General features: G+C 31.8%; 1 protein-coding gene across 1 annotated transcript in view; it reads left to right on the top strand.

Moving 5' to 3' along the window:
• LOC106468688 overlaps nucleotides 1–25,122 on the top strand; it is a 35,191-nt gene that overhangs the window by 3,801 nt on the left and 6,268 nt on the right. The window contains exons 2-7 of the mRNA XM_013929127.2: nucleotides 10,745–10,872; nucleotides 14,469–14,594; nucleotides 15,315–15,378; nucleotides 20,255–20,321; nucleotides 21,302–21,378; nucleotides 22,876–22,988. Of these exons, the coding sequence (XP_013784581.1) occupies nucleotides 10,745–10,872; nucleotides 14,469–14,594; nucleotides 15,315–15,378; nucleotides 20,255–20,321; nucleotides 21,302–21,378; nucleotides 22,876–22,988 (575 nt within the window). The remainder of the gene's footprint in view (nucleotides 1–10,744; nucleotides 10,873–14,468; nucleotides 14,595–15,314; nucleotides 15,379–20,254; nucleotides 20,322–21,301; nucleotides 21,379–22,875; nucleotides 22,989–25,122) is intronic.

A 25,122-nucleotide genomic window follows, 5' to 3' on the forward strand; every position in this document is an offset into this window, starting at 1 on the left:
TATATATATATATATATATATATATATATATATAAACATATGATTGTTGTATTTTAAATTTTTAACTTTCCAGTTGAAGATAGAAGTAAAAAAAAATAACGGAGTAATTAGATTATAAAAACAAATCCATACTAGTATCTTAAAATTGTAATAATAATGGAACATATAAACCCTGGTTTTGAGTAGGTATTTGGTAGGCTATTAATATTGGAAGAGTGACTTATCCAGAGCTGTTACTGATTTTGAGTTGTACGTATAATATCAAAATAACTAGGAGTTAATATCACTATCAGTGACTTTGTGAAGTGTAGAATGGACTATGGGGTCCATGTTTCTAGTCCTTAAATGACTGTTAAATTGCTTGAATATATTCATGATATTAAGGTCTTGAGCACTGCTGGCTGTGAGGATGCTGCTGTTACTTTACAAAAGAATTTAGATTATTTGCTGAGTTAGGCGATAAATGGCAGATGGCTTATAAGCTTCAATAAAATCACTTCTTACCTTTTTTCTCGAGAAAATAAGAGACCTTAATCTGTCCCCATAAAAGGCCCTATTTCATTTCCATAATCATCATATTAACTCTCCTTTGAATCCTTTCCAGTAAGTCAGTATCTTTTCTTAGACAATGAGACCAACACTACATACCGTATTTCAAGTAAGGCCTAACCAATGAATCAAGCTGTATTTGTTTTTCCTTGGTAGTAAAACAACTTCTTAATATATTTTTAAGGCCATAAACACCTGATATTTGGTCGGGAATTACACAGGTATCCCCCTTATCTAAAGCACTGTTATGTCTTTCTAATGTTACCATTTTTTTTTCAAATTGTAAACTATCTTGTGTGTTTTTTCTCCTCAGTTTTTTCATTTTAAACATTAACTGGAGTTAGCCTGTCTTTTCCAAATTGTAAACTTGTGTCTCATCCTATTACCTTCAGAACATAGCACAAAGACATTATAGGCCATTATCCTGTCAATATCCTAGATAATCTTTTAAACATCAAAGAGATCACATATTACTTTTTTTCTCAAGAGAAAATAAACAAAGATCTTGATCTATTCTTTTAAAGGGTAACCCATCCATCCTTGGAATCATCTTAGTAGCCCTCCTCTGAACCCTTTCTACCAATTCAAAATCCTTTTTTAGATAAGGAGACCAAATCTGTATTTAGTATTCCAAATGAGGCCTAACTAGTGATTTGTATAGAAAGATAAATACCTCTTTCAGCTTGTAATCAATATTACTAAAACACTCTCTCAATGGACAGGTCAAAGGGTGCATGTCACGGGGTTCGAGAGTTATTTTTAAAATTTTATTATCATTGTATGTCAATAAAACTAGTACCACAATGTAGTTTATAATTCAAATTTAATATATGTTTTCATTTCTTAATTCCAAAGAGAATATTTAAAAAAATGTCAAATTTGCTTTTGTGTGTGTGTGTGTCTTATGCATGTTATCTTGTCTTATTGCTCAGTTTATATTTAGTATGTCTGTAGTGGTTAATGAATTAGAAACTTCAGACTTTTACAAGCTAGAATACAAAATAATAACCTCCTACCTTTTTTTGCTTTGTTGAGATATTAATATATTTTTGCAAACCTACGAGGGTAGTCCTTCCCTCTACTCCATTCGTTTAAAACCTTTTGTTGACTCATGCCTACTTCTCTTAAGCACATGTTTATAACCAATAGAAAGAGCACATTCCAAACTGAATAAATCTGACAGTCATTTGTAATTGGCTTGAAGGGGAAACTTATATCTGACTGGAAATTTTGAAGTCTGTTCTGAACAGTAATGAGATTTTTCTTAACCCACATATAACTTAGTTAGGAAGTTGGTAAATGACAATGGCTTTTTGTGTACCAGTATAGTTATTTGATAATTTTTTGGTTTTCTAAAATGCATCTTTTAAATTTACAAAAGTCAATTTGTCTTCCCCCTTCATTTGACAGAATAAATAAGGCTTATGGTGAGGCCTAGCATGTGTGATGCACTTACAAATGAATTTTGTAACATTGTAAGTACTAGAAATCATTCTAATATATGTATTTTTTTACTTATTGTGCGATGTTTTAAGAAAGATATGTAAAAATTAAGCATTTATCAGTAAATAGTAATAATATATATATATACATGTTCATAAGCTCTTACAAACTTTGTACATCTGTACTGCTAAATTCCGACTACTTCGGGAGGATAACTAACATCCAACATAGTAGAATTCACTGTGAATCTACTGCCCCTGGCTTGCAACGTCCGTGCTGTCGATTACAATGCTCTCATCAATCACATTTGTAAATCAGTTAAGCACTGAAATCACACCATATTACACTACACACTGAAGTTCGAAAGTGTAAGGCACAACATTCAGAAACACTTTAAAGATTTCACACATTAATTGCCAAGGTGGCTTATATACTAGGAAACATGAGATCTTGAGATCTAAACGGCAATATTGAAGCTGATGTAATTATATTATCAGAAATGCTGGCAAAGAAGAAACAAGCATAAATATTCCTGGATTCAAATTGTTCACATGACCTAGAACAAATGACTCCAGAGGCATTTACGTTTTCTTCAAACAATGTCTAACACATTGTATATCAATAGAAATGGAAATTTATTCCATGATCGAGGAAAGTATTTATTACAATATGAGCATGAACAACAGTCAAACTATTTCCTTCCTGGCCATATGCTGTTCTACAAGCAAACTGCTAGACATTAATTTTTTACAAACACCTTTGTATAGACAGCCCACATCCATCTTAATAGAAGATTTAAATGCCCCTCCCCATTCTGATTTTCACAGTTTTCGAACAAACTCTAAAGATTTAGCCTTTCTTGAGGACAGTAACTTGCACGTTATGAATGGTAACACTTCGATGCATAATCACGCAACAACAGATACTTATGATGAGATGGAAACTTGATAAATTACGACAGAGTACTTCCTTTCGTCATAGATACTTATGATATTCTTGACTCACCAATAATCCCTACTCCATTCTTACCTATCTCCCAGAACTTACTGGTACACCCTGCTGTGTCCAGTGACCACTTCTGTGTCCAGTGACCACTTTCCTATTTCCTTTACTCGTTAACAGACAAAATACATGCATAGACCTCCCACCAGTCTACAACTACACTAAAGCTGACTCAAAAAATTTTAACACACTAGTAGACACCCTTTTAACTAGCCTAACTAACACTTTCTAGCAAAGATGACCTAGATAGTTACATCGACAATGTTACTAAAGTTGTCTCCAAGGCCACAGAAAATACAATCCCTCTAGCAAATAACACTTTAACACTGGATGGTTACTCTGGAAATACACGTCTTAGAAGACTTCATTACAACTCGAGATATTCCACTCAAACCCCAAATAAATTGGCTACACACACTTATTAAAAAGATGAAAACTGGCCAAAATTCATTAGACAACAGTCTCAATCAATCGGAGTTTTGTAAAAAAAAAAATCAGATCAGCACAGAAAAACAATAATTTATTTCATCACATTGGACACAATAATCTAACTGCCAAGACTGGCAGTGAGAAAGCAAACTTATTAGCTGACTACATTACGAGTTCTTTCACAGACGATATATAGATTATGCAAATGAAATTTTAAAATTTTCAGATGAAGAAAAGTCACTTTGCACTTGGAGCAGACAACTTTTTGACTCCATATATTCATAGAAACATTTTTAGTAAAAATACTTCATTAAAATTCTGATTTTTTTGTCTACAAAAAAAACTTGTTTACTGAAAGATGGAAAAAATTTTGTGAATATACACAAAACGTTAAAAGTTGTAGTATGGAAATTCCGATGATCATTTTGGAGTCGCATGGTCAGTATAATCCACTGAGTCAGCTCTTAGCTTTACTATTAGCAATGTAGCACTGCTTTGATAATCTGAGTGTTCAGTGACTTATCCATGACTATGCCAAGATAATTTTCTTCGGTCATGCTATTGAGTTGGATCCTATCTATAGTAAATATGTGATTCAAATTATAACCCTTGTTTTTACTATAACAAAAACATTTTTCAACATGATCCAAGTCATTCTGTAGTACCCCAGCATCTTTATTTCCACTGGAAATGCCCAATAGTTTAATAATTTATCAGCAAACTTTACCTATTTACTAGTTATTCCTTTATCAACATTACATTAGGCTCAAGAACTGACCTCTTGAGGTACTGCACTAGTAACAAGAGTCAAGTTTGATTGGGCTCAGTTAATAACAACTTTTTGCCCCCTCTCACATTTAGCCACTGTGCACTCCAATTGATCTTTCCATAACCGTTACTGTTTGTGAGTTTCTTATCTTCCATACCACCTTATCATTTAGCCACCGTACACTCCAATTAATCTTTCCATAACCGTTACTGTTTGCCTAAATGATAAGGTGGTATGGAAGATAAGAAACTCGGTTGTGGAAAGATTAACTGGAGTGTACGGTGGATTACAGTTGTGAATTTCTTATCTCGCATACCACGTTATCAAAGCTTTTTAAAAATTAAGCATACAAAGTCTATATCCTTTTCTTTATCTAGATAACAAGTAATATCCCAGGAATAAATAGTTTTTGTTACTCTATTTAAATAGGCTCATCAGATGGTTTTGTCAATAACCAGTAATTGTACCGTGTTGAATTCTAATTGCATCAGGTAGTTGCTAACGTGAGAGCTGAATAATTAGCTATTAGCCGAAACTTGGCTAGAATTTAAGTGTTGGGTTATTAAGTATATTTTGGGATAATTTTTTTTTTCCTTTACTTCTTGTGTCAGTTATATTGTTGAGTTAGGAATAAGGTCAGTGGTGTTATTTGCAAAAGTTTGGGTCTGTTTTATATCACTCAGTGTTTGAAGTAGCATTATTTATTTTATTCAACATTTTTCATTTTACCAGCTTTTAGCATGTAATTTTTGTTTTTGTGATAATATTTTCATTCTGATTATATATCCATTTAATTTGTGGTAGGTTCTAATAAATGTTGTTTATAAGTATTTTGTTGTTACATATAAAGACCTCAGGAAGAGTATTTTGTAGTCATACAGTTTGAACAAGCAAGAATTTTATTAAATGAAACACCTATACTTTTTCTGTTTCTTAATGTTTGCAAGAGTTAATCATTACAGCTTGATGGTTTCTTCGTGGCTGTCATAGACCGACATTCTTAGTCACAGCCATGACAAAAGATGTCTACTTCTTCAATCACAAACATCAGCATAAGCTTAACGATTGAGAGATTTGAATAACAAAGACTAAGCTGCATAATTTATTATTTTTGTGTACTTTAAGGTGATAGGTTCCATGTAACATTTTGCTTCATTCTTCAGTAAAGTAACATCTGGTATTGAGGAATAATTCAATTATCTGTAGTTACGTGTATATCATCATCATTTACAGTTTATAAATGTTGTGGAAGTGGATAACAAAGCATCTTTTGTTGCGTAATAATCACAGCTTCAACTTCTTTAGAGACTTTTCTGATCTTACATAATAGGTATTTGTTTGGGAGAACATACTGATGCCTGGATACACACATTTGCATAGGATAATTTGTATTTGTCTCACTCTGCTACAGGTTCAAAGGAACTTCCCACCTTAATATTTCAATCTACCACATGTTTAAGGGTTAAGGTGTGTCCATTTATACAACCTTTTTTTTTCTTTTAATCATCAGATTTATTGTTACTCTAGATTTCATCGTATAGTTGGTCATAGAACATTACATTTTTACACACCAGCTACATTGAAAAAAAAATTAATGCATTATTTAATATTCATAGTAATTTACAAAGTATATTACAAAACATAAAAGAACAATCTTTTTTGTTGCAAGATGTCATCTGATGATTACTTTATGTCAGGCCCTGATAAATATATTCAGATCTAGGAGCCAGGTCTGATATACAAAAGTTATGGAATATATTTTGAGTCGGGTTGTGTGGCTACGGTACGAGACATACAGTTTTACACTGAAAAAAACAATGGGTTCATTATTAAACTTTATTGTATAATATTTATTCAAGTTAAACTTCATTATGTGTAATTATTAAAATAGTAGACTAAATAACTATAGCTTAAGTGGATCCTTGCGATGAATGAAATAAAAACAAATCACTGCCATATCGATAGGCCAAGCAGGTTGTTTCAGAATAAGTAATATACTCATCGCTACAACACTGTACAACAATAAGCAAAGCCCTTTTGGTGTGCCTAGCCTAACTTCACTGCTGTTTGTACCGGGAAATGTGGGCTATAGTTATCTACTTTTACAGCACCGAGTGCATGCTAACGATCACATAATATCAACAACCACTTGATAATATTGCCTGAACTAACTGCCTTTGGTCCCGTCTGATTCTAAACACGTGCCCTGATTGGTTAAATTGAAAGATGGAAGAAAAATAAAATGGTGCGAAATTATTAACGTTTTGTACAACTGCAGTGCTTGGGAAGTGTTGAATCAGCCATTAAAATCCTAAAAACAAAGTTTGATTTAGGACTTAAATATGCAAAAATATCTCCAGACTTCCAAGAGTCCAGAACTGTTGTAGAATCGAGTTCTATTTAGCACATCCCTACGCACAAGTATAATGAGAGATAATGCTAGGCACCGTGATGTAATTTTTAGTTGCCATGGCAACCTAGTGCCCAGTATTTCTCGAGGCCTGCTACGTGTATATAGCTCTTCCAAATTGACTATATTTAGACATTCCTTTCCCCTTGCAATATCTGTTGCTTGTTTAAAAAAACGCTTGACTCATGAGGAACTTTTATCATTTGCACTTTAGAGGTTAGAAGTATTAAAGGTCAGTGCATTTAGGTATTCCAATTTCTTGAAGGTATTATATGTGTACATACTGTACTGATTTAATAGATGTTATATCGTCACAATCCCAACAATTTCTGCAAATTTATATAATAACGTATGTAGTGTGGTCATATGAATTGAGTGGTTATTAAAAAACCATATTGAGTGGAATGAACTCTTAGAAGTCTTGATGTTAGAGAGAAGCTAATTCTGACACATTCATGTGTACTCATCAGTCTTGTGTTATTTCCTGGGAGGAAAACTGGTCAACAATGCACACATGATCTGGGAACTTTGAAATCCATTAACGACACGGGAGGTCAGGAATCTATCTTGGTGATCTTGGAAGGTGTTGAAATTAAACAGTCTTTGATGATTCTTTTTTTTTTTTTTATGTAGTTATATTATTTTGTATAAAATGTATCTTTATGTCCAATTGATTTGATGGTCAGAATCTTTCATATGAAGAAAAATGGCACTGCTTATGTTTCCAAATTTAGTATCTTTCGTGTTCAAAATTTATTGTGTCAACAATTCATTTGGTTTTACCCATATAACCTTTTTCACACGAGTGACATGATATAATACGAATGCCTGGTTTTTCATCTCCAGGTGTTGTTCTGTTTGAAGTTAGGCTATTTTTTAATGAAGTTTGGATATTGTTAATGTAAGATGAATGGTGGTATGGATAATAACTGTGCTGGCTGACCATTTTCATTTGGATATGTTAATTTCATATTTACAGTAGGTATGATAAGGTATGGTTAATTAGGTAATTCATGTTGCAGATAAAGAAAATTAAAGACCCCCCCCACACACACACACTTGGAAATTTTTGATAAGTGGAAGTTAATTGTAAGAAATTATGACCATACTGCCAGCCAAATCTATCCCTTCAGACAATTAAAGATATCTCTCCGAATTATCTGTTCCAAACAGAAAGCACTTAGATATTTTCTCAAATCTTGTGTTTTACTAAGAATTACTTCAGCATTCAGATATCCCTTCTTTTAGCAGTTGTTACCTTAATACAATTTATGGGGTTGGGTAGCAGAATGGCTTCAGTATTAATGCTTGTGCTCTTCGTATCATTCAAATTATCATTGATAGTTTTTCAACCAACATAGCTCATTTTCTCTATGTAGTTGTTGATTTGTTTTGTTTTTTTAAATATGCAAGGCAAGTATTTCTATTATTATTTACTTTGCACTGTACATGTGTGTGTGTTTAATGTTAAGCATTTTGTCTATTACATATTTGTTTTTCTACATACATTTTTAATTTATTTGTGTACGTGCTGGGTAAAAATAAAGATAAAACAAGTTAACATTTCACAACAAAACATATTGTAAAAAACATTTGAGTGCCATTTATTAAGTTTCTGATCAATTAAATGGATCATTACTATAGTTTGAAAGTAAGATATCGTAATGAAGACAGTCTCGTATAACAAACTGCCTAAATATACTCTGTCATAGTTCAGTATGTTAGAATCTATAATCCCAGTTATACATATAACTTAGTTTTAAATCCACACATTAAGACCACGTTTGATTATGAGGAACCCACTTTGTGACTAATAAGTTTGACATAGTAACAAATGTCTGTTTCCAAAAAGTTTTATCATCATTCTATTTTGCACTAGTCCCTTACCATTTCAACGCGGGATTCTAGCTATATTTGAGAAGAGGTTATGTATCATATTGGAAGTTAACATTTTCCAACACTGAAAATGTGTAACTGATAGAAAATTGCCTCCGTTCACACTTCCTCCCCACTTCTGTTAAATTTTATTTTATTGCCAAATCTTGAAGTAATGATTGCACAATTGGTATAGAGGGAATCAGCTGCAATAGGAAACTTTGCTGCATTCTTATTGGTGGAGGATGGTTGCATGCTCATTTGTATGCAACAATACAGCAACATCAAGAGTTTACTCAAGGCTAGTGGTGAGCAAAAAAGTTCATCTATATAGGCAGCACTGAATGGAGAAATCTATATGTGATGGAGGTGATTATCTATTGGAAATACATTTTCAGTGTTGGAATGTGTTAAAAAAACTAAACATTAAAGCATCACATTTTTTTTTATTCATACTGTGTTATTTACATGTTAGCCATTGGTAATGATGTTCTCAGTGTTTATAATGAGGCAGGATGCCATTGTATTTTATAATGATAAATAAAGAATACATGTGAAAAACAAGAAATATTGTACTCGGCTTCAAAATTTTCACAAACCACCATGCTTCATCATGTCCTCCACTTGAAGCACTGGATGTACTGATGGAGAAAGCATTTTAAAATCTTGCCTAAGACAGCAAACTATCTAAAGCTCACCTTGAGTGCCACCTACTTTAATAATCTTTCATTTTGAGAATACATTTATTGACTGACTTTTGATTTCATTATACACACACACATTATACTGATTTCTCTGACATTCAGTTTTAAGTTAGCCAGTAATAATTTACTATAAAAATGAAATTGCTCTTATGACTTTTACTGTGATGACAACATCATGTGATATCAAATAGCATGAATAATTTACATATAACTTATCTTTTTAATATCTGCATGACTAGTTTTTTAAATTTCTATAAAATTTTTTGTTTGTGTAATTTGATACTGAAACCAGTGCCTGAGATATGTATGTGTGTGTGTGTGTGTATGTATGTATGTGTATATATATATATATATATATATATCAACCAGCAGTTTTGTGAGGTCCAATTACTACTTGATGTTCTCATATTCTGGTGATGTAATATTTACTTTCAAAAATGAAATAAAGAAGATTATAAACTGTTGTGAAACATGTTAACTGTTACAGAAAGTTCACTTGGAGATTTCATGAAACAAAACTTTTGAATGATATCAATATTCTTGTTATAAATAACTCTGTAGTTACACTACTCATTAAATAAATCAGATGGATGAAATTTGAGATACGTTGAAAGTTGCTTCACTTCCAGGTAGTATAAGTAATGGATGAATGGTCCAAACAGAAGATGTCTTACAAAATTAGCTGTATATTCATTTGCAAGTAGTGTTGCATTTGAAAATTGTTCATTAAAAATAGGATTCAACTATGCACCAGGTGGCTCTTCCATCACTTCCCACCCTGTAAATCTTCCCATTTATATTTTATATTAAAAAAAATTTACTAAACAGATGTGCCCTTTTGAAATCTGTTTTAGTTCTAAGATTGAGTACTTTTTATAGATGTTGCTGTAAATACGACTCGGCGAATACGCTTAACCTGAACTGTAGTAGCGTAAACTGTTTCACTGTGTTATATTTTGTTTTGAAAGAGCTTTGGTAGTTTTTATGGGCTGCATCTACATGGGGTGAATGAGTGGACAATAATCTGATCTCTACTAGTCAGCTGTAATGTTCTACCAGTGCATACCAAGTAGACAAGAGTCTATTAAACATTTAAAACATATCCCATGTTAGAGCTGGGCAATGAGTGAAATTTGATAATTGATTAATCATTCAACTAGTGAATTAGTCTTGTATGAGACTTGGATTAACTGAAAATAGCAATAATCTGAAACACTAGTTATGATTAGTTGATTATTTTTTTATGAATTATGAATCTTATCTATCAAGCTGAACAACCTTCATTTAATTAAAAATAATCAGGACAAATCATAATGGCAAATATTTCAATTATTTGGATGGTTGGAACAATCAAACGGTTTCAGGTAGTTGTGATATTAATCGAGTTAATTGTAATTTCGATTAAACGTTTATTTTACATGACACAACTCTATGGAATACTTATAGGTAATTGAGTTGATCACGTGGCTATACCCCATACACATGCACTTTTTATATATATATATATATATATTCAATTAGTGATGGATTTTTCTAACTAAGATAGATAACTTTTTTCATTAGTTTTCAGTCAGTAACATCAACTACAGGTCTTGGTCCAAACATAGCCTCATCTGCTGTCAGCAGTATGATTCGAAGATCTCCGGGGACAGTCGGGGTGGCCTCTCCTGGTAGCTCTCATAATATAACAGGTATAGTGATAAATATACAGGTTTTTACTGTTGTGTAGCTAATGCAGTGCAACTGTGCAATAAGAAAATAATAAATAATTAATATTCTTTGCTACTTGTGGGAGATGAGCACAGAGTTTCGTGGCCTTAGAGACATGAGGCACGAGTTACTGAGTTGTACACATTTGTTAATCATGCTACAAGGTACAGTGTAAATGCTCATTTGATTTTGTTGCTTTTTGAAACTAAAAATGTTTCATTGGATACATAGTTATGTCTAACCCTGTATATCTGGTACAGTAACGCTGATTCAAAAAATGTCTTGTAACTGAAAAAAGTTTGATAATTTTACTAATAATTGTAATGGGTGTGTTTTTGTTTTTTTAATACTTAGTGGATTAGATTCTAATAAATTAGCTGTTTATTCCCCATTAAGTCTTCTGTAACTTCAATTCCATCTTGATACTGTTGTAGAATTACATGTAGACTGTTGCAGTGCTATTTCGTAACCACCCCTTTTTCATAGTTTGTAAGACATGAATGGAAGGCATTATCAGAATACATTACGTAATTCTCCATTGCAATTATTCCTATGCAATTATGTGCAGTATAATTTCAGATGTGTATAAACTGTCCACTCACTTTATTACAAGTTTTTAAACAAGAAATATGGCTTACAACTTTGTTGAGTAACTCTCATTTTCATCCACGTCATTGGTTGAAATTTATTGAAGACGGAACAGGTCTGGTGAGACTTGTTTTGAAACAAATGTATATACAGTTGTCTGGGGGTGTTGCCAACAGGCCTGACTTCAGTATCCTTGTAATTGTTGTTGTTCAATGTTTCTATTTATTAAAGTGTTTAATTGTTGGAAAATGTTTTTACGCATTTCTGTATGAGATTTTTGTTCTATAATGCACAATTTTGTTTTAGTATTTGTAAGAAAGGTTTAATTAGTTTTTGTGACTGAGTAACTGATAATGTTTTTGTTGTTGTTGTTGTTTTTTTGTAAAATACTGTAAGAAATCAAGTTTTTTGTTAAGCAAACAAAATTGGAAAGTACACAAAAATAGATAGATACATCTGTAAGGGAGGGGCCTCTGGTTTAGCAAGCTTCATTTTGTCCTTGACCTAATTCTTAACGACAGATGAATAATATATTTACAGTGAAGAAGAATACATTTAAAAGTTGGTTGGCTTCTTTGCATTAATAGGAAGAACCCTGAATGAGTTATTGAACACTAAGGCCAGCTAGATATGTGTGATTCCTATTTCACTTTAAAAGTAAAGTCTAGGTAGATACAGAATTTGTTTAGTATTTTCCCATAATTGTTTTTATGGCTGTTTGTTACGAAATACCTTCAAAACTTGTACTCTTCAGTTTATGACATTTGTATGAGGTATATTTCTACAAAGTCAGAGTGTTTATTTGAAACACTGCATACATTTGAAGCAGTGTCTTAGTACAAGGGTTTTTATTTTCTTAATTATTCCATTTTTTATTTGAAGTAGAACATTAATTGGATCATTGCTTTATTTCAGAAATGATGTACTTTGATAAAGTTTCATTAAGATTATAAGTATATTCATTTATACAGCTCAGTGCACTGTATAATATTCCATCTATACTTGGTGTACACATAAATAGCAACCATGAGAAATTACACTGTGTGCTTAAATATGTATTTACTGACATCAGTCCATTTTGCCAGGGAATACCAAAAACTTAAATGTTTGTCAATCCTTCACTGCTGCTGGCAGGAAGATTGGCCAATCAGAGCTCAAAATTTCTACATTTTTTTATTAAACAAAAATTATCTATATATTAACAACCAAGTGGTGAAACCTGATGTTTTTTTTTTGCATACTAAAAATTAAATACTACAATATAGTCTTTTTTTTTTACCTTAAAAAAAGATGCAAGGTGATCAGGTTTTTTGGTAGGATAAGGTTGAGTAACTGGAACCACGTATATTTGGCCTAAATTTCCCCTTGTTAATGCAGACAAAAACAATCATGTCTTGCACTTTCAGCTGACCTATTTATTTATTACTCATTCTCCAATTACTGGATAATGTCAACCAGGTGTTCTTTGTAATCTACTTAATTATGATAACTCATCCAAAGATTGTTGTGATACACTTAAACTAAAATTAAAAGAAATGGTGAAAAAGCTTGTATTATAAAAATAATAAATGATAAACAGGTGTTTTTGAATGTTCAACACATTTGAAGCCAGAATGCCAATCCCCCTGGTGATTTCAAACTTCACTGTAATTAAAGGTTTAGTGGGAAATCAATATTATTTTAATATAATATTTTTAAAATGTTGATAATGATAGTAATGGGTAAGTAGATAATAATGGCTAAGTAGGGTGTTTTGCATTTAAAATGTTCAGGTTCTATAGTTTGAAAGATAGCTAGCCCTCTGGTGTCTAAAAATAAAATACAGAAATTAATGGTGACAAATGAAAAAAATAATTACATAATGGCAATAATAATAATAATAAAAAAATAAATGTATGAGCATATACACAAATAAAACATGTAGGTGTTGTTTGTGTGTGCGTGCATATTTATGCATGTGCATGCACACACACACACACACTGATACAAACAAACAAAAAGTTATCGAAAACAAAATATTTCATTCATTTATTTTGGGGCTGGCATTTCCTGATAGTTAGAGCACTCAACTTGCATTCTACAGTGGGGATGTTATAACATTGTGGTCAATCACACTATTCTATTAGAGTAGGTCAAGAGTTGGTGGTGCCTTCTTTCTAATCTATCACTTCTAAGTTAGGAATGGCTAGCACAGATAGTTTTTCACCAAATTAAGCAAAACAAACAAATCATTTATTTCAGCTAGATATTGCCCAGGCAATAAATGAATTAATTTTTTTTGTGGTGTATATTTTTCAATTTTTATGATAATTGCAAACACAACTTCGGTGTACTTCAAGTCAGATGTTGCCCAGCTTATTTCACATTTTAAATTTTATATCAAGTTTTTCTTTAGTTTGATAGCAAAAAGTTAAATGATATATATATATACATTATTTTAGTTGTGAAGGTAGTTTGTAGTTTCAGAATAAGAACAGATTTTTGACAAGTTAAAATGAAAGTCTAGTGCAGAATTGCCTTTTTTGGTATTATCAGAACATATTGTACTACGTGTACACGATTCAGTTTTCCTGAAATACATCACTAATTGACACCACCATGTTGATCACCAATTAATCCATCAGTTAATCACTGGGCATTAACACTTTTACTGTGATTTAAAAAGGTTTATTAAAATCGTTTGGCTGAAAATTTAACTTATCGAGATTTCTGTTTAACATTACTACAGTTCTGCATTACCAGAGACCTAGATTTGTACGGTAACATTCGAAAGCACAATCCTGATTTTTTTTTTTATAATAATAGCAGTAGTAGTAGTAGTATTCTATTTTCTTTGGTTAAATATTTAATGTTACGAGTTCATATTTTTCGATTGTGTGAAATTGATTTACAGAACAGTGACAGTAGAGGATTGAAAGTATAACTGGCATTCTAACTCTAGCATTAAGTTGTTGAAATGCTAATAGTATGTGGAGAAACTCCTCTGTAGGTTCAACTCCTGGCTCTGCTGATTGGACCCCACCAGATGAGCAAGCATACATGGAGAAGTTAAACCAGCTGGCCAAGTACAAGGAACCTTTAAGGAGGATGCTTGCTCGTATTCACAAGGATGAAAGTAAGACCCACTTCCCACATCCTTTAGAAAAACTTTATGGATGTTTAAAGTTGAGAACTTACCAAGATGGTTTGTTAGAAATTGTATTAGGGTTTGGTGTTTTTATATATATATATATATATTTTTTTTTTTTGAGGCTGAAATTCTCACAAAAGTCTTGTGTAGATTCTCTAATGCTATTTTCATGATTAGCGGAATATAAAACAATGCATAATATGATTGCTTCTGTAATTTAATAAATCGTGAATACTTGAGTAACAAGGTCATTATTACGAAGAAAGCCACGCCTTAGTTAATTTATGTGAAACTTTCTTGTACTATTAATCAGAGCTTCATTTCATTCCTTTAGGGATTTACTCAGTAGTGTAGCTGAGCCAGGACACCGCCCAGGCACTGCTTTTTTTAAGAAAGGGTGGGCACACCCTAGTCCTTGTTTTTTGTGATTTCTATTATCAGTTATCAATTAGATAAAAATAAAGTATTAATTGTTTATCTTAACGTAAATAAATGAAATGCAGAGAAATAATCATTATGAGAATTTTACTTACAAACTAATTAAGTTTTTTTCTTAGAAGTTAGTTGCTAAATTTGTTCAGAAGTTTTAAGATCTTGTAAATATCTGAATTTTTTTTAGTTTTTACTTTTTTTTTTTACATTTACATTAAAAATAGCAGTTTTTTATCACTATTTTTCCCCCCCCTTTTATTTTTGTATTACCAGGTCGAAAGAAGGAACTGATCAAGTTGACAAACCTTCTTGCTATTTTGTCTGATCCAAACAAGAGGTAAGTTGTTTCAAAACATCGAGAGAGAAAGTTGTAGTTTGAGTGATAAGATTTTACGCTCTGAAGTAGGTAGTTTCCTTTTATACAGTAATTCCAGTCATTTTTAAAAATTCTCAAAATTTCTAATTGTTTTTGTCCTTTCTAAAAAAAAAAGTATAAAATTTTACAAACTCTTCTTAGCCATCTTTTGGAGTTGATCTAATGATGTTGATCTGGTGCAAATGACTGGGGGGTTTTCATAGATGCAGTTTGAGTAGATAAGATTTTTTTTTGTTTATAATAAAATTTCATAAAAGAAATCATAAAAATGTAAGGTTAAGACATCAACATATTCAGACATGGGGTAACAAATATGGCCTTAAAATGTAAGGAAGATTTCTGATATTGGGTAGTAAGTATATTTTTAATGAAGAGTTCTGAAATTGATGTAAGCATGTTTTGAGCATCCTGTTTATTATTGAGAAACACTTTGTTTTAAGATTTCTTTGTTGGTATTATATGTTTAACATTTTCCCTAATAAATATCTTGGATAACTCTAAATGTTTTTGTTTCATAAGAAAGCCCATGAATTTTAAAAGTAAAAACAATTCTGTGATTACTTTAATTTCTTAAAACTTTATTTATTTGTAGACAACTTGTGTAGAAAAAAAAATCTAAATGTCTGAGAAATGGTTAATTCTTTGTGCATTTCCTCTCTACCTTAACCTGTACTGACTCTTCCAGCAATTTTAAAATTATTTAGAACTGTACTTATTAATTTTGAAGACTAAACACGTTCGGCCAGGAGGTTAGGACACTCGACTCGCAATAATGGGTTTGAAACCCCGTCCCACCAAACGTGCTCGCCCTTTCAGCCGTGGGGGCATTATAATATGATGGTCAATCCAACTATTCATTGGTAAAAGAGTAGCCCAAGTTGATGGTGTGTGGTGATGATTAGATTAGCTGCCTTCCCTCTAGTCTTTCACTGCTAAATTAGGGACTGCTAGTGCAGATAGCCCTCCTGTAGCTTTGTGCGAAATTCAAAACAAACAAACTAAACCCATTCACACTCTACTTGTGTACATAAAGCTTTAGCTTTTTATCTTTATTTTTTTATAAAATGTTTTCTGAGATTCAACCTTTATAAAAAATGTACTGGATTTTAAACCAAGTTTCATAAAGTCATACCATTCAGTATGAAGTAAATGCACATTTCGCATAAAACCCCACATTTGAAATATTCCCAAGGTATAATCCAGTTGTAATTTTAGTTCCTACGAGAAACTAGTTTTCTGCCAGCTTTTAATGATAGTAATAAGTACGTTAATAAACTTAGCACTTCTTAATATCAGAAATTTTCTGGCCATGATGCCTTTTGCTATAATTATGCAAATAGTTGGGTGTATAATACAGCATGTGAATGAGTAAATTGATCAGATATTAGTTGTTACTACAGTTAGTAACCTAGAAAATCTCCTGATAACTTATTAGTGACAAGTAATTAGACTTGGGTGTATAATACAGCATCTGAATGAGTAAATTAATAAGTTATCAGGAGATTTTCTAGGTTACTAACTGTAGTAACAACTAATATCTGATCACTTTACTGTAAGTCCACTCCTGATGATAAAATTTAGCAAGCCTACCAGCACTGGAAAACTTCATGTTAAAGAAACAACCATATATCAACATCAGATGCATCTTTTTATTGCTTTCATTTTCTGCTCATGTATGATCCAAGAAGGTAATGCATGTGGAAAATTGTGATTTAAATTATAATTACATTAATAGTATTATGGAAGAAAAAGAACTTGGTGTTCTGGTTAACCCTTTTTACGACGACCTACAACTTTTGTAAGTAGGTTATTTTAATCCATCGAAAGTTCTTTACAAACATGAAATTAGTGGATGAAAGTCTTTGAGGCTTGAAAAGAACTTTCCTAAAAGTAAAATACTTAATTCAAATTTTTTTCTACTATTTCTGATAAAAAAAATTATTATTTATTTAATGCAGTTATTTTTATTTTGTGTATAAAAAATACTATTTATTATCTTCATAATCTCTAGAGCCTCCTAAATGAATATCAAAAGTTTTTTTAAGATGAATTTTTATATTTTATTTTCCATTTTCTATGCTATATCAATAATAACTATCTGCTATCGTGAACATACCATAAAATGAAATGTTTAAAATTAACGAATAGAAATGTGTACGTACCTTTCAACTCTTCGTAGAAATTCACTAGCATAGTCATCTTTTTCACATATATGCATAATTTCACATCTTTATTTTTTCACTTATAGTTTATTTTCAACTTTCATTTCGAATTCCTTGTCTTTATTTATGCCGCTATGTCAATTGATGCCACTGGGACTTATTTTGACAGACTCCCTGCAGAGACGTGTTGCCGAAAGATAATGGCACTAGTACACGCCTTCTTGTTTATAAAACTTTCACAATCCAGGCGATAGGTTAAACTTATAAAAAAATCATTAATTCGTTCAAGTACAATTTTTGAAACACAAATAATACATAATTAACTAAAATATAAAAGTAAGACCTAAATACAGTTTAACTGTCTCTCTAACTATAGCATATTTAGGTAACAAACCACCAAAAGTGCTATAGTCAGTCAAGCACACAACAATATTTCAAATCAACCATTGTTGGAGTATAGTGTAAACTGAGCTCTTTCTAATGACTGTATACACTTGTATCAACTAACTACATGTACATTGTAAATTTCACAGCAAAGTTTAGAAGGTGGATGTGGTACTTGTCAACGGTTGGAAAATTTATTTCTCTTTCCCAATGAATACAGATGTGAGACTTTGTATCTTGCGTATCAAAAGGCCACTTATATGTACATTGTTTTTTAGACATTCATAAACATTGCAAGTTTACGTGTTTACACTCAACTCCTGTTAAAGTGGAGATCTTCCATAGCACATGGATCGTGTGACAAAGAAAATGGCATTTTAAGTATTTTTTTAAATGTTTCTTTTGAAACAAAGGAATTAAAATTGGATAACATAAAAATTCAAATTATAACGTACATTACAGTGTTAATTTTGTTGGCATACGTGGATTTTAAAGTTGTTTAATTAAATTTTGAATGTAACTCGGTATCGCACGTAGAAATGAATTTAAAAATGGCATTGCTCTAAAAGGGTTAATCAGTCTCTTAAGCCATCGAGGCAGTATGCTGTTGCCAGTGGTAGGGCAAAGAGGATGTTAGGCTGTATCTGCAGAAATATTGGATACAATTCTAATGAGGTCATCATTTTATTGTATAGTTTAACTGGTTAGGTTATATTTGGAGTATTGTATTCATTCTTGGGTTCCTTACCTCAGGAAGGACATTGAATTGTTGGAAAGGGTTCAGAAGAGGGCTACTAGAATGGTGCCTGGGATAAAGGGGTTGTCATACAAGAAGAGGTTAAGATCTCTGAAATTGTTTTCTCTTGAAAAATGAAGAGTTAGAGGGGATCTGATTGGTGTGTTTACGATTAAGGGGACTGAGATAGTATGAATGCATTATATTTTTTCATACTTAATGGTGAGAATGGTACGAATAGGGTATACATATAAAATTTGACAGGGTAACAGTCATGTTTAGCTAAGACAGTTTTATTTTATAATGGCATGGTTGACTGTTGGAATTGGTTGCCTTCAAATGTGATGGATGTAGAAAATTTAAGGGAGTTGAGGGGGGGGAAGGCTCGATAAATATTTGAATGATAAGGGCTGGCTTTGAGTTTTTTGGATGCTTTTTTTTTTTAAAGTGTAGCTGATGGAACAGTTTAGATGGACGCACAATTTCCTTGCTCCTAAATTTTATGCTATGCTAGTAAGATAAATGGACAACCCAATATCCATGTATGTGTGCATTTGCTCAGAGTGAAAGAGAAAACTCATGGAAAACTACCTTTTTGTTTTGTATACAGTAGATTACTAATGCTGACAGTGAAGGACAATAACAATGTGGTTTGTGAGGAAAAGCACATATTAATTTGAATGTATTATATGTTATCTCTAGCTTATTTTTAACACTGAAGTGTTCAACTTTTGCTAGATTTCAAAATATCATTTCTTGTTAAAGCTGTATTGTTTCTAGTTTAACATTGCCTCATTCAAATCGAGAGCTTCAAGGAATATCTTTCTATATATATATAAATCTATTCCTTACCTATGTGCATTCACTGATATAACTACAATAACTAGAACATTGTGTTCCCATCCATAGAACTAGAACAATTTTCTACTATGCCTGAGACTAGTTTTTAGAACTTTAAAACACGTTAAAAATAATGTACTCTTAATGAACGTTTTTATTCACTAATTATTGTTTATGTATGTAATGTAAGAAACCCACATACACGCACATACATTTTGTCATTTACAAGCAGTTGGATAATTTGTTTTAGTTTTTGAGGAAAGAAAGCAAGAACTGTTGAAAAACTTTTGCATGGAAGATATATAAATTTCACAAATTATACATGGAAGATAATTAACTTTCACAAGTTCTGCATGGAAGATAATTAACTTTCACAAATTATACATGGAAGATAATTAACTTTCACAAATTATACATGGAAGATAATTAACTTTCACAAATTATACATGGAAGATAATTAACTTTCACAAACTCTGCATGGAAGATAATTAACTTTCACAAATTATACATGGAAGATAATTAACTTTCACAAATTATACATGGAAGATAATTAACTTTCACAAATTTCTACGTGGAAGATAATTAACTTTCACAAATAGAAAAAGAAGTTTAGTATATTGAATATCTAGCACTTTTTTTTCCTGTATATTTTTCTCTATTTTAAAGTTTATTTATAAAGAACTACAGTACAGTTTAACTTCCATTAACACTACAGGTGTCCAATGGAAACTCTTCTAAAGTGTGAGCATGTTTTAAAGAGAGCCGAATTAAAAGAACAAGCAGTAAGTATTTTTATGTCGTGGTTACACAAGTTTCTTACATTTATTTATACAATTTATAGTTATGCTGAAATTAAGGAATATGATAAGTTAACAACTATCAGTTTTTTTTTAACTTTGTGTGACCTGTGTATTCGTGGGCTAAATTGTAATAATGCCAGATTGATCCGTGGTTGTAAAACAGTGTGCTCTATTTTCTGTACCTGTCACCAGAAGATGTTTAGTGGCATGACAGTTCCGTAAATATCGATTAACTACTTCTATATTGTCTTGACTGGCATGTTTAACGTCATCATTGAATTTCATCTGTTTAATTTTGGAAAGTACAGCTGTAAGACAAATGAATTGTATTTGTACCATCTTTAAATTATTATCAAGCTTTACTATTTTCATATCCGTTTTTCAGAACTTGTGTTTTATCTGTATTGCTATGATCTGAAATGATTTGCTCTTGTTTTAGTTTGGTTCTCGAATTTTCCCACCGTATGCAAGGAATATTAGTATTAGTGAATATATACTTCATATCGCATACTTATTTAAGCTGGGAAAATATTGTGGTTGAATTTAAAAAGGAAAAACAATCCTTGAAAAACCTAATGTATGTCTGTCGTTCGTGAAAAACTAAATCATGTGAATTGAATTAACACATATTAGAAAAGTTCAAGTCTATGTTAATTAGGCCCAAAGATTATAGATTTTAACTGCTGTAGGAGCAGCTCAGTTGCTGTTTTCTGACTCGCAGATTAAAAACTGAGTTGTCATCAATCACAATAAAACGGTAATTATCGTCATTTGCATAGTTATAGTTATATATGTGCGACTGACGGATATTTCCGTCATCCGCAGTTAGTGTGTTAAGATGTTAGCGACAGCTTATTGAAAGCTAAGAACTAAATTTTATGCTTTTAAAATCAGTATGCAGTTTTTATATGTTGATGCTCAGTACAAATGTAATGACATTTTGTATTGTATACTCTTAACAGTTGTCAACTCAGGATACAGTAGGAAGCCATTCTGCTGTTTCTCCATCGTCAAATCCTCATCCTACCAGTGTATCCAGGTGAGTTAATCGATGCTGTAAAAGTAACATTTTTAATTATCTGTCAACCAAACGAAGATACGAGTATTATTACTTTGTGTTCTTGAAATGTAGAGAAACACTCATAACGCCTAATTCTACATAGGCTGTGATAGTTTCATGAATTTTGGTCTGGATCTTAAGTGTACACTACAAGATGAAAACGTTGGAAGAACAACATGTGTGGGGCATAGCACAGTTTGCATTTCTCACCCTTTCAGTCATGGGGGCATTATAATATGATGGTCAATCCAACTATTCATTAGTAAAAGAGTAGCCCAAGAGTTAGTGGTGTGTGGTAATGATTAGATTAGCTGCCTTCCCTCTAGTCTTGCACCGCGAAATTAGGGACGGCTAACGCAGATAGCCCTCCTGTAGCTTTGTACGTAATTAAATAAACAAACAAACCTGTAAAGTTTAAAATGTTAGGACCAGGTATAAAAAATGATTCATAAACTTAAATTGCTCATAATTGTCCTGTAGGTTAAGCCTTATTACCCAATTCAGATATGGGTTCAATATGGCTAAAATGTAAATGCAAATAACAACTTAATATGTTCAAATTAAAAGTCTTTCCCCCCAAAAAAAACAACAACAACAAACCAGCAATATAAATATGATATAGAACAGATGATGTCAAGTCTAATGTAATTTTTAAAGTTTTAAGAATATGGTTCTGCTTCTTTGGACAGTTAGCAAACTAAGACATTTACAAAGTAACCAAGAAGTGGGAAGAAATATATTAAATAAAGTGGAGCATTTCAAAAGAAATACTTTGAATAGTCAATTAACCCAGTCATGACAACCCGACTATTATTATTATTATTGTGTTTATCTGAACAGTTTACAATGTGAAATGTAGACTTGTTTTTTTTTTGTTTTGTTTTTTAATATAGGTGGTCACTTTTTTTTTTTTCCTTTTTATCTTGTCTTCCAATATACCATCCTTTGTTTTCAGTATCAAACTGGCCAGTCATTTTATATATTTGAAGTAGTTCTGGAGAAAAAAAAAATCTTGTAAGCTAATTTACTGAACTTCTTAAATCTCTCCACACTGTGAGTTGCAAGCCAAACTTCTTAAATCCCCTTCACACTGTGAGTTTCAAGCTGAACTTCTTAAATCTCTTCACAACACTTTGAGTTTCGAGCCGAACTTCTTAAATCTCTTCACAACACTGTGAGTTTCAAGCCGAACTTCTTAAATCTCTTCACAACACTTTGAGTTTCAAGCCGAACTTCTTAAATCTCTTCACAACTGTGAGTTTCAAGCCGAACTTCTTAAATCTCTTCGCATTGTGAGTTTCAAATTGCAAACCTTTGTAATCTGAATGAGACATTATGAACCTAATTTCATTTTACTTCTGTTTTTTTGTTTTTTTTACACCTGTATCTCTTTTGCTAAAACATTTCAATGTCTAGTTAGAAAATTCAAATAGTAGTTTGTCATGATATTAACCACACTTTATCATGTGTTCCCAGGTTAGATGGTGCGGGGTATTCCCAAACAGGACTTCCAGGAGGGACTGCACCTCTCATCTTTGGAACAGCTGGACCCCAGCGTGCACAGAATGTAATGGTCTCAACTCCTAGAGGTAATACTTTCATAGTTGTACAGATTTTATGGTTTAATAGTAGCAATAAACTAAATTTTTACATTTGAAAAAATTTTAGTTGAAAAGTCTGGCCATGTTAAATGTTTGACTAAAGAAACTATAGAAACACAGAGAAGCATGTCTTTTTTCTTTTTTAAATAGTTTTCACTAATAGTTGATCATGATGCTCAAATACAAACAATAATGATGCAATTTTTTTTTATTCTAAAGGCTATAAATATTAGTATTAAATGCATCAGATGTTTATACAAGATTGAAAATATGCATTTTAAGTATTTTTTGTCAACAAATATTTCGAATTTGTTCATAGGGTAACATAGATCAAGGTCAAAACTAGTATGATCAAGATTTTTCTCAATTTTTAACTACTAGGTAATGTATTTTCATTCATGGATTTAGAGGGTAGCAAGTATACTGTAAACGAAAGGCTTTTCTTTATCATTTGTTGAATTTTACACTTGATTTAATATTTATACTAAAACAGCTGAAAGCAGTGTTTAAGTTTAGTAAATACTTCCTAAACTTAGTTAAGAAGGAATTTAACAAAGGATTTCTTTTAATTAGTGAACAGTTGCAAGTTTGTGTTACAGAGTAGTAGTTTTGGGCTCACACAAGGTAGTCTTAGATGTAAAATCTTTACCCATATATATATAAACTGAGCTGGATATGACTGTAACTACACATACTAACAGTAATGCATTGTTTAGTTGTAAAGACTGCCTAGTTGATGTCAGAAAAGTAAACTTAACATTTGTAATTTGTGTACAAATATTTTCAGACGATAAGTCGTATGCATTTTCAAATTACATCCGTTATCAGACTCGTCATCAGGTTACTGCAAGTATGTCCTCGGAAAAACTTTAAATGAACCTAAACAGAGTAGCATCCTATACTTGTTGAATATGCAAACACAGATCATGTACAGTAGTACATTAATCAGTGCTTTATGTAACGGAGTCCTTGAAATATTAAGAATAGGGATGCGTAGGTACCCAACCAGATACTTGGCCCCGGCTGTGTACTGAACTTTCCAGTAATACTAAGCTCCGGCTGAGGGTTGAAGTTAAAAACAGCCACCTTCCCAAATCCGGGTATTTGAAAATGGCATCCAAGCTTTAATCTTTGTGGCAACTTATGCGGTACTGAAAGTTACAGTCAACAATTGGTTTAGTTAAAAAAAACAAAAACGTGTTCTGAGCAACAAAGACTGACCACCCGCTGAAAGTTGGGGATTCGGAGAACAATATGGGTTAATAACAGGCATGGCTTGAGAAGTGGATTTCTGGGGAAGCTGGGAGATTTGAGAACAATAGGGGTTAGGGTTTAAAAAGTTGGGGCTAGGCATTGAAAGTAAAACTTGAATGTTCTGTTGGTGATTATTCAGTTAAATGTAATAAATATCAATTTTGTTTTTGTTTCTAATTTCTGTATATATGTTGTTATTTTGAGGGGCAGGGGCAAGGGGAGAACCAGGTCTCAGTTGACACCAAAGTTTAGTGACCAGGTACCCGGACCTGGTATTCGGCCAAATTTTACTACACGTGCAACCACAAATTAAGACAGTTATGGTGTTGGTAGTAGTGGAAAAACAAAACATAAAATATGATTATGATAATTGCAGTCTGGATAAGTTGCTGAAATCACTAAGAATTATCGTTTACAAGTCAGAAAAATGTACCCATGTACGTGAGGGTACTGTGTTTGCGAAGTGTTAAACATTAATTTAAGTGTACTGCATTAAACATAAGTATTTGAAAATCCAATTTTATAAGCAGAATAAAGAAACTCCACATGCTGGTTTTCGGAGAGAAATCAAGTTACTTAGAATTTTATAACTTGAATTTACATGTATTATAATCAATATATTTTATAACTTGAATTTACATGTATTATAATCAATATATTTTATAACTTGAATTTACATGTATTATAATCAATATATTTTATAACTTGAATTTACATGTATTATAATCAGTATATTTTATAACTTGAATTTACGTGTATTATAATCAGTATATTTTATAACATGAATTTACATGTATTATAATCAGTATATTTTATAACTTGAATTTACATGTATTATAATCAATATTTTATAACTTGAATTCACATG

The sequence above is a fragment of the Limulus polyphemus genome, unplaced genomic scaffold, assembly GCF_000517525.1.
Source record: "Limulus polyphemus unplaced genomic scaffold, Limulus_polyphemus-2.1.2 Scaffold3113, whole genome shotgun sequence".
In the NCBI taxonomy this organism is placed as follows: Eukaryota; Metazoa; Arthropoda; class Merostomata; order Xiphosura; family Limulidae; genus Limulus; species Limulus polyphemus.